The sequence below is a fragment of the Musca vetustissima genome, unplaced genomic scaffold (assembly GCF_032173495.1).
Source record: "Musca vetustissima isolate MV318-11 ecotype Yass unplaced genomic scaffold, APGP_CSIRO_Mvet_v1 utg411176, whole genome shotgun sequence".
NCBI lineage: Eukaryota > Metazoa > Arthropoda > Insecta > Diptera > Muscidae > Musca > Musca vetustissima.
This window is the reverse complement of record NW_026889435.1, coordinates 837-12,767: the sequence shown is the minus strand read 5'-3', so window position 1 is coordinate 12,767 and position 11,931 is coordinate 837. Positions and strand designations below refer to the sequence as shown.

Below are 11,931 nucleotides of genomic sequence, written 5' to 3'. Positions count from 1 at the left end.
ACTGGTTTTATATTAAAATAGTTATGCAATTTGTTCCGCGTTTTGGGTTTGGTTTTAAGACTCTGTTGTAATCATATCACCTACGGATGATATCGAGATAAAAAACTAGAATGTAAGGTTCGATAATGAACTATAACCCGTATTTAGACCTAGGCCCTGTGTGGGAGGTACCAGAGAGGAGTGGACCGATATTCCCCATCTTCGAATGTGAATTAAGTTTGGTAGAAATAATATAATGGGCAAAGTTTTGATGAAATCTAAATTTTCTCTAACGGATTTTGTCCAAAGAAACATGGGTTCTAGAACCAATATTTAGATGAGGCATACATAGAAATGTCGATATAGGTCTACTTTTTGGTATGTTTCCTATATTTTCATTTCTAGTACCTGTCAGTATATCTATGTTGGAGGGTATCCAAAGTTCGGCCCGGCTGAACTTAACGCTTATTCACTTGTTTTTTCTCGATTTGACGTGTTTGAAACATTTAAAGCAGACTTTACAAATATTACTCTCTAATGATTTTGGTGGTGTGTGGCAGGCGTATAATTTTTTGAGAACCATGAAATCTGACAAACCTAAATGTGTGATACATATCGCAAAAACATGTCATTCGGTATCCTATTCAAAATATAATGTTAATATTGTAGATATAAAAAACACATGGACAACACTCGAGTCACGGAACGAGGTTTTGATAGTTTGTGTTAGAAGTAGTTTTGGCACGAGATCATGGGATGAATACGAATGGTGTCTGAGGACTGTTGGCAGATGTTTTTCTATTATACAGGGTTGCCCACATTCGACGGACCCATGTTAAAAAAAAATCAAAGAAAAAAATAAAAATTTGGCGGTTGGCAATGTTAATCATTTAATTTGTTCCAATTAGATTTGTTTACATCAATTTTTGAATAGGATATCTCTCAAATGGCCGCCTCTGGCATTGATGACGTATTGTGCACTTTTTGCTGCATTTTCCATCGTTTTTGCCAACATTTCGGCCGGAAGAATGGCTATTTCTTCACGAATGTTGTCCTTGAGCTCTTCTACGTTCCTTGGCTTGTTAACGTAAACCTTTGACTTCAAATATCCCCACAAGAAGAAGTCAGGCGGCGTCAAATCGGGCGAACGCGGTGGCCAGTCCAAATCACCACTTTTCGACATCAAACGGCCCGGAAACAAATTCTTCATAAAACCAATTGTTATGCGAATTGTGTGCGGTGGAGCGCCGTCTTGTAGAAACCAAAACTGCTCGTCATCTTCGGCCATTTCGACGAGTCTTTGGGCCCATCCAATCGACGAGGCTTGTCCGCAGGCAACATTCTTTGTGTCAATTGAATTTTGTACGGGAACAAATGCAAATCAATGCGAATAATCCGTTCTAAAGTGGACCGAGCCATGCCCAACTGCTGAGAACGGCGTTTTTGGGATGTTCTTGGGGACCTCTCAACACTGGCTCGTACGGCAGCGATATTCTCGGCCGATCGCCGTGGTCGACTTTTATATGGCCTCTTCGGATTAGAAAGAGCCTTACCAGTCGAAAATATTTCGTATAAACGCTTAATGGTGTTCTTAGAAGGCGCACTTCTCACATTTTTTAATGTTTTAAAAGCACGTTGAGTTTTCACAATTGACTTCTTCTGGTGAATGTAAATTTCAACTATATCAGAGCGCTCGCGTGGCGTGTATTGGTTCATGGTAAAAATCTGCTTGGACTGACGCTTCAAACACGGTATGTCATTAAGCGATGTGACATCTCTGTCAAAAGTTATGGCGTTGGATGGGTCCGTCGAATATGGGCAACCCTGTAGCCACTCGGTGGACATTTATTCCACCTAGATTGGTGCCAGATTAAGTTCGACGAACGGTGCTATTGGCACAGCGCAAAATGATGAACGGTACGGAAATAGGAGACAGTTTGTCACAGCGGCAGTCCGACAAACTGTGACGGGACTCAAAAGTTTGGCGGCAGTTTGGTACAGCAGCAACTCAATGAGCGGTGACCGGACAAAGAATGTTGGCGTCAGTTTGGCACAGTAGCAGCCAAGAGCTCGTTTTTCAATCACACTCGACTAGGCAACAGCACTGGTAGCACAGGTCTCGTTTTGCAACCAAATTCGACTAGACAGCGAATACTCTACAGCTAATTCCACTCGTTGTCGAGGGATAATCTCGCAACTCGAGGGATCGTCTCGCAAACTATAACTAACTACTTCTCCAGCCAAAGGCTCAGGCCAAAGATTGTCCCGATTATCACCAAAGCCACATCTTTTATACCTGCTGGTGGCAGGCTGTTAAACCGATACCCGCTTATTACACGTACGTCACAGTAATAATTTTTAGTGTAGACTGTTGGTGCTAGGGGTTCTCAACACTGTATTTTCAGATTAGTTTATTGTATGACCACAAGGGGACCTCTTGACTGTGCCTTTTATATTAAACTAATTTTAATTGACATTAAAAGTTTGTGGCCAAAAACGAGTATCAGCGACTTTTGGACGATACCGTATCATCTTCGTCTCCCCAAGAAAAGACACCATGCAGCAGATCTTAGAGCGACATTTCATTAGGTCAGAATCTTGTTCTACTTAGTATCACTTACAATTTCACACTGGCTCCGCATACCTTACATCCTTTTCAGCACCCTAATTGCCGGTGATTTTGGAATATGGATGGTTAAACATTTCCGGAGAAATCATTTCACCTTTGGGAACTTCCCGTTTCACTGTACGGGTCTTCGAAATAAGTTTCTGAGTATTATAAATGAATCAACTTATGTTAAATATCCAGCGTTTCAGTCGAGGCCAGAGATGGGTTTTCGCTGTGTCCTCGAACAATTTGGCCTGGTTGACGATATCGAAAGCCTTTTATAGGTCAATAGCCTCCATAAAAGTTTGCTTGCACTGTCTGTTCTGGTTCAGTCATCTACTTATATGTATGTCCTATGATATTGTAGTACTGTGCATTTTGCCGAACCCATTTTTATCTTGCTCAACTCGAACACTCCACATTGAGAGGAATATCGTCTCAAATGTTTACCTAAAATTCACCTTTGCTGGACGACATGGCTTCAGGAACTATGTGGATGTCTAACGACAATTTGAGGGCTGAATTTAAGTACTCGACTCTAAATTCGTTCAATTGCTTAAGTATTGCCATAGTACTTCCGTCCAATTTCTGAATTTTCCTTTACAAATTGTGGGCTCGTATACCAATAGCACACTATTCTTCGTCCTGCCAATCTCCATTAGCTCTATAAACTGCAGGTTAAAACAACATGCGAAGCTCTTCCGATCTGTCGTAGTTAAGTCGGGTTCTAGAGTGTCTTAACCGTAGTTACAATTTACTTTTTCCGGTCACAATGTTGTATTGCTTCATGTGGTCTAGCCAGTTTTTATGCTGGCATTCTAGTCTATCGACTTCAAGAATAAGTTCTCTCTTGTGGGTTGCCTCATTCACTGCGCAAAATTTTGAGCAATTAATTAGTCATAAATTTGGACAGAATATAGTAACTCAATATTGACATTGAAATCCCCTAGTACCAGAAGTGGTACTCAACATCAGCAGTAATCCGTCCAGGGTTCGAAAGTGACTTAACCTTTTCCTACAATTTACTTGTTCCGATCACAATGTTGTATAGCTTCATGTAGTCTAGCATTTTTTTATGCTCGCATACTAGCATCTCACATTCGTCGTTGTGGGTATCCTCATTCGCCTTGTAAAATTATGAGGAATCAATTGTTCATTAACTTGGACGGAATACCGCAACTCATTATTGATATTGAAATCACCTAGTACCTGAAGTGGGACTCTTCCTCAGCAGTTCCACAATCTACTGTTATCCATATACATTCAATAGAGATATAATATATATAATAGTTCTTCGATTCCGAAAATCCGCAATTTTACTATTCTTGTTGCGGAGGCAGGATGGTCGAATTTATCATTTTCTAATTTTCATTTGTTATCACTTCAAGGGAAATGTCATGGAATTATGGATCTACCCTTAATATAAATGTTTCGGTCAAATTCTATATAAATTTGCATTATGATTTTGTATAAGTTAATTAATTTATTTAATATTCTTTCTTTTTGCTCTTTAGACCTATTGGAAAGCCACACATCCAGAAATAACAACGGCTCAATCCATACCTAGACCAATACCTCAGGAAGCTTCACCTACCACAGATCAGGCCCGTTTGGGTCCAACGCCACCAGGTAAGTTATGTGACAAAAGCACAACTATTGCATAGATATTTTTTTAATTTATTTTTCTGACTTCATGCCATTTAAGTCGTCCATAACTAATGAGAATAAGAAATAATAAAAGTTTAGGCATTATAAAAAACAAAACAACAACAAAAATATTATAAAATTCCAAAAAATAGGTTAACAAAACCACTCAACCACCTTCGCTCTATCACACGAAAAAAATTAAATACATTTTCCATTAATTTTAAGTTTAATTTATTTATTTATCGTATAGAAATAAATATATACTGACACTTTTTTAACAAATTTTTGTAAATTATGTTTATTCTACTTTTTTATTGTTTATTTTTATTAATTGAAAAAAAAAACTATATAACAATGTGTAAAACAAAATAAAACCATACCAAACCAAATACAATCGAAACAATCCAACTCGTTCTCTCTTTATTTTTTTTTATAAAATTTCAAATCTCGAATCTATACAATGCATCCTCGGATGATTATATTTTTGAAAATTCGTTAGTTGATGGGGGCGAAGATGAACGTGAATATCGCATGGGCTCAATAGAACGTGAGGGTAGTCGCGATCGTGACATAACAAGTCGTGAACGCGAACGAGACGAAGATTATGAACGCGACTATTGGGACAATGAATTCACAAAAGGACGTAGAACACCGCGCGAACGTCAACGCGATCTCGAATGGGAACGTGAACGGGCCCGCGAATGGGAGAGAGAACGAGAAAGAGATTGGGATAGAGAATTCGATTGGGACCAAGGTAAACATAACAATAATAACTGAATTTCTTACACATATTCTTTTTTGGAACATCTTTTAAATCATCACAAAACATATACGTTCAAAAACAAATTTTGAATAACTATTTTTTTTTAATTTGCCTACAAAATTCATACGAAATTCTTTCAATCAAAAAATTATTAAATTACTGATTGTTCAATGCTTTTGATTGACAAATTGGCAGAGAAACCTTTTTTATTTTAGCGTCTGTTTTTGTACTTCGATTGAAATATCTCGACGAATGCGGTTCGGTCTCAGGTTACAAATTTTTAATAGTGAAAGATGAAATACTTAATAGGAAAAAAAGCCAAAGGAGATAAATGGTGGCTTTAGTAAACTTATTCCTATACTTATCAGGTTCGCCAATATGTCAGTTCCGTCCCATACTTAGGAACTTCACGTATGCCAAATTTCCCAAATTTCAATACGCAATTGCAGAGACGGATGTATCCAGATGGCGATTGTGGACTATTTACATCAGGAGGCAAGAGTTCTGTCCACGGATCTCAACTATTATATTGTGTTTCCGGATTCATCTCCTCGACACCTTCGAAAAGACATGAGGCAATTTAGCAAAAACAGCCAAAAAATCATTCCATCAAGTTGTTAAAATGCATGAGCTCAATCGTAGCCCTTAATTGTCAATCATAAGCGGTCGGCAAGCTGAAAGCTTCCTGCTTTGGATCACAAGCGCTTCATCGGTCAGGAGGGTCAGTCATTCCCACCAGCTATCCAACTAGACTTGAAGACATTTGCCACAAATAGAAGAAGGGTTTGCATGATACGTGTCATTTATTTAATGCTTAGCTCAATCTATAGACTTTTGATCCGTTGATCTGTGGCTGCATTGGTCAGGATGGTCAGTCATTGATGAGAATGGCTGAATCGAAGAAATCTGCCAAATATGCATGCAAGGTTCACATGATAGGTGTCATTTATTTTTTTACAAAGCTCGATTAATAGATCTTTAATACATTGATCTGTGGCTTCGACCACTAGAAGTGGCGAACTTTTTACAGATCCGAATCTAATATACCATACGTACATGCACCTAACCACAGTTGTTTCATATTTGCGCCCTATGTAAAGTCCAAAAGTAATTCTGATAATTTTGCTATCAACATAGGGTTTTGAACGCTTCAATGGGATCTTCCTTGATCATTGTGTGCTAAGTCAATGCTATGTAGCAGGTGACAAATCAATCCCACGTTTTTGTTGAGTTATTAGGACCATCACCCATGGGCCTCTTGCTCATATACGCATAGTTTATAGAATGACTCTCATATAACTCCCTACACTTGAGATGACTATTGCGAGTGGGATTCGAATCCCATCAGAGAAGAAAAAAATATTTCATAGTGATTTTCGTATATTTGAAGAAAGTGGGTTACAACCTCCTGGCATTCTAATAACCAACCTCGGTATAAATTAGTAAGAACCACAACCACCGCTCACAATTCAATGAGGCGTTTTCACTATGTAACGTGAGATGATTTTCGAATATTTGAAAAAGGATTGCTACAGCCCGATTGCATTCATTCGATGGCCCCTGATATTTTAATAACCAACCACCGCATCAATACATTAAGAAAATACAAAATAGGAATGACATTCAGAGGCGAATTTCAATCCTAATTAAGCAAGGACACAAATCAGTGTATCCAATTAAAGAATGGGTTGTTTCTAGGCAAAGAAAGATGACAGCTTTCTCACATCGGACATGTTGCTGCAGACCAATCTTGGGTATCCTACAATAACGATCCACGAAACTAACACAATTACTAATAGACTAAGATGCTTTGCGGAAGCCCTTAGTATCCAAGAGTAGCAACAGGAGATAACAGGTAGGCTCACACTGACCTGTCTTTTTTTAACGATGTTTGTATTTTGGTGTACCGGGGTGATACATGGGTTTCAGTTGAAATATGATTAAAGACTTATTGGTCGATAATTCTTAGCGGATATTGCACCAACCAGAGGATAACGGGAACACTGAATTAGCAAGGATACCAACCAATGTTCCCAATGCAAGGAGGTGTTGTTTCTACGCAACGAGAGATGCCAGCCTCATCATTGAACCATTGTGTTCGCATGTTAGTGTATTGTTGAGGATATTGCCCTGTATAATGTTGTGGACTAAGAGACCCATGGTTTTAAGTAGAAATGTGTTTAGCAATTATTTTTTTCGGCTTAGGTATTCAAAGTACACTTGTATCCTGCCAAATATTTGTAGTGTATATAAGTCATAGGTGGCGACTAAGTCTGTTGAACACTCCTAATAACATCTCTTCATCCATCCTAGACGAAATATAGAGTACTATCCACCGTGCTGTGTGAACGACTGAAGCCAGTCAATGATATTATTGGATCTTATCAATGCGGCTTCAGACTTAGCAAATCCACTATAGACCAGATCTTCACACTGCGCCAAATCCTAGAAAAGACCCACTAAAAACAAATCGACACATTCCAAATATTCGTTGACTTTAAATCCGCATTCGATAGCCCTATCCGCTCAAAGGTGTTTAAAGCCATGTCTGCGTTCGAAATTTCTGCTAATTAATACGCCTATGTAGGAGATGATCTCTGGGAGCTCTTCAATACTGAACGAGGTTTCAGAAAAGGTGATAGTTTCTCGTTTGAACTTTTTAACATCCAGGTCATACGAGATGTGAAGGCACATGTTACTCGCATATGCCGATGACATCGAAAATTAAGATCGGTAACAGCCACCTTTGAACCTTCCGAGAAGACCAAGCTTATGGTGTCAACGCGCAAAACGTCCAGAAAACTCGGACCAACTGTGAAACTTTAAAACTACAGCATTGGGGTATCAACGATTTTATATACCTCGGTATCACCGTAAATGAAACTGATGACTTCAGTTTTGGAATTCGGAGAAGGGTAGTGTTGGCCAACAGATGCTACTATGGTCTGTGTAAGCAATTTAACTACTCGTGCTGGTGTGTGGATCTGTAGATTATGCAGCTCTTGGAGTGTTTGAGAGATCTGCGTCGACGGAATGAACCATTTTGTGAGAATGGATGAGGATGCCTCAGTTCAAAAGGCATTTAAAAGAGAGCCAAGTTATAGTTCACGCAGAAGGGAAAGGTCACGAATTCGATGGAAAGACCGATTTTTTTATTCAGACCCTCCTAATCGAAGTACAAAAACAGACAATTTTTCATTTTATTTATTTATTTTAATTATATTTCTTACAAAAAATTAACCATACATATATATATAAAAGTGTTTATAATTATTTTAAATACTTTATACAGTTAATACAAATACTAAAGTATTGTATATTTTAATAATTAATACAATTTATATTAGAAAGGCTTTTTGTTGTATCAGAATTATATACTAGAAGATCCCCTATGAAATTTGGTTAAACTCCCATTTTTTCAATTCCCCCCTCCAAAAATATTAAACATAAATATTTATGTGCATATTTTAGATGTTTTATTAAAAAAATCGAACACATAAAATGTAAAAAGCTTACAACGAGTATTTTGATTATTTTTGTTATATTTGTTGTTAATTATTTTGTATATTTTTGTTGTTAATTTGGATATTTTGATTTTATTTTTTTTATAGCTTTTACATATCCTGATACATTTTCGACTTTTAGTTAAATAGAAACAACAAATTGATTAAATTGTAAACGAAAAAAAAAAACTAATTCAAAATTTAATAAATCCGATAACATAAAAAATATCTCAAACAAAATTATTTCATGCTAATTACTAAATAAAAGACAACCCTGTATTAAAAAAAAACAATCGATTTTCCAAACAAAATTTTCTACAACACCAAAAATGAAGCTGTCACCCATATATTTTGTTACAAGATCATGCCTTCCCACCCTCCGAAAAATGAGTATGATATTATTTTTTGAATTTTGATCTTAAATAGAAACATGTCTAAAAATGTCCGTTTAACACAATGTCGATAACACCGTACTAAAATACAGAGTTGTATCTTAACGATAATGATGATGATAATTATGTTGTTGTGAAGTAAACGTACTTAACAATATAGTCGTATTTTTTTTTTAAATCTACATGAAGAACTAACTCTATACTCTAGTCATTATTATAAATATTATTTGTATTTATTGTGGTATTTTTTATTTGGTATCTGTGCTTCATTTTACTAATTTGAATATTTTAGTTGTCGTCAGTATTTATTTGTAATTTGATTTTTGTATTAAACTCAACATCAGTTTTATATGTTCATCGTAAGACTTTATGATGGTTAATAGTGTGAATAATTAATAACATTCGGTTTGCCTTTTTTTTTTAAAAATATTTTAATAAAGGGGTTTCCAACAAGGACTTCATAATATATAAGGGACCGTCAGCGTCCTGTTGAAACCATATGCCATCCAGATCCATAGCTTCTAATTCCCGTCCAAAATAATACCAGAGAATGGTGACGTAGGGTTGTCACCATTTACCTTAAATCAGACGAAAATATATATGGGAGCTATATCTAAATCTGAACCCATTTTCTGGAAAGTTAACACACATCATTCTAGACCTAATTCATTAAGCTGTGCCAAATTTCGTGCAAATCGAAAAATATAAAGGGACTTTGGTGCACCATTTACATTAATTCGGACGAAAATATATATGGGAGCCATATATAAATCTTAACCGATTTTCACCAATTTCAATAGGATTCGCCCTTGGACCAAATAAATGCGCTGTACGAAATTTCATCCAAATCGGATTATAAATGTGACCTGTACTTTGTTTACAATTTAACATCAACAGACGGACGGACTCAGAAAGTGATTCTATGCATATTCTCAAAAGGAACCATGGGTCTATCTCGATTCCTTTTGCCGGTTACAAACATATGCACAAAGACGTAATACCCTATACCACAGTTGTGAAGGGTATAAAAAACTTTAGACACTCAGTTTGGGAAATTAGGCAATGACTTGAACATACCTTAAATGATGCGTGGCCTTTGTGAGGGGGTTATGTCAAACATGGAGTTATACTAAAAAATCTGTGAAGAAGCGGTCCAAATTGCAGCCTCTTCTAAATTTTGGTGTCAACACTCTTAAAGTATCGGTTACCGGCTCAGAATTTCCATAGTAATATGATAGGAATCATGGTATATTTGGTCTACTACAGTAGGGTATATGTGGACATTCGATTAAAATGGTGTCATATTACGTTTTGTTTAAAACAATTAACCACATATGGATTGTGTCAATGCTAAAAACAGGAGGAGTCATCTACCGGCAATTTCTGAACTAAAATATAATATGACAGCACTATGATCGAATACCCACAAATACCTTACCCACCACTTAGTTGAAATTCGATCATCCAATCCCCCATGTAGAAACTATAAACAAAAATTGGAGTGGTGAATACTCATAGATTTTTTTTTTTTAATATTCTACTCTGGAGAATTTACTGTGTTAGTACTTGAAATGCCTCGTGACAGTCACTTCAAGTTAAGAAAGAGGTTACGATCGTGCGGAATGTTATATGAATGATATGTCATTGACACTATTTGCAAGCAGTGATATTACCTAGTGTAGTTTAAATATTACCAATATGAGAATTTTTTCTATATAACAAAAATATCTGTTAGAAAGCATTTTGTTATCTGAGAATATGGCTAAGGACTTCACAAAATCTAAAACGAACTGTAATAGAGGCCCGTTATGAAATGGCTAAAATAAAAAATGTCTTCGAAGAAGTTACCCGAAATGGGTTTAAAAATTCGATTAGGATCTTCAAAATATATCAAATTGGCCGTAGCAATTATTTGGAGCTCACTCTTCGAGAACCCATAATGGTAAATTTCAGGCACATTGTCGTAAAATCATGCTGGAAACCTGTAAATTGAATTGAAAATATTACCAAGAGATCCTTCAGCCGTTTGAAGTCAACAAAAATATGAAGGTCAAGCCAAATAGGACCCTGACATTCTAAAACCAGTTTCATCATCAGAAATGAGGGTGACACCTAATGGCTACACTAAATAAGCTAGAATTCCAAATAGTGTACACAATTTAAGAACGCGTTGTTTCTAGACAACGATAGATGGCAGACCCATCACCTAGGCCAGGCTACATTAGACCAATCATTTACTTATCTGAAATAACAATAATGACATGATTAATGGAACTAACACTAGGACAAATCGAAACCGTATGCTTCTAAATCGTGTAATAGGATAAAATTAAAAAAATTGATGTTGGGTTATGTATTAAAATCGGTTCACACCGATTGATTAATAATTTTGAAAAAACAAAAACTTTTTTTTACTAATTTCTTTTATTAATGTTTTGTGTATTTTTTTTTCTTATTGATTTTTGTGTATTTTTAGTTACTCCCGGGATCGTACGTTCTTAAGTGGCATTAATATTAATAATTTTGTGTTGTGTATTTTTCTTCTTCTTCTTTTTGTTTGTGTTATGTTAAATGTCAAAGAACAAAACAAGAAATAATTTATAAACAAAATAATATGTAACAAAAAATGAGAAAAAAAACAAAAAAATAGATAAAATTATAAATTAAATCAATATATGTTCCTTAAAAAACAAAGAAAACATAAATGTTCACTATAAACATCAAACTTTTCCTGTGATACTTTTTTATGTTCGTCTACTTCTATACTACTTCTATTATGAACTTCTTCTCTACTAATTCGTTGCCAAAAAACCAAAAAACCTCAAACAATATGGCCAAATTATATTCTCATCACATACATACGAATACGGCTCTATATAACATCAATGTTTATGTATGTGAATGCATATATGTGTATGTGTGTGTGCGTATTGGTTTTTTATAGTGAGTACAATATCATTATGGTAAAATGATGTTGAATTTATTTAATTTAATTTTAGTTTTTATATTCCCTTATTGCCAATTGTTTTTTGCCCTTTA

The 11,931-nt window shown here is 35.8% G+C and overlaps 1 protein-coding gene across 1 annotated transcript; it reads left to right on the top strand.

Annotated features, from left to right (window-relative positions):
• Nucleotides 1-4,101: 4,101 nt before the first annotated feature.
• LOC133337142 (uncharacterized) lies at nucleotides 4,102-11,432 on the top strand (the record flags this gene model as incomplete). Its single annotated transcript, XM_061545403.1, has 3 exons — nucleotides 4,102-4,216; nucleotides 4,734-4,988; nucleotides 11,369-11,432. Coding segments are annotated over 3 exons (396 nt in total), but the record flags the coding sequence as incomplete, so codon positions are not given.
• Nucleotides 11,433-11,931: the final 499 nt, after the last annotated feature.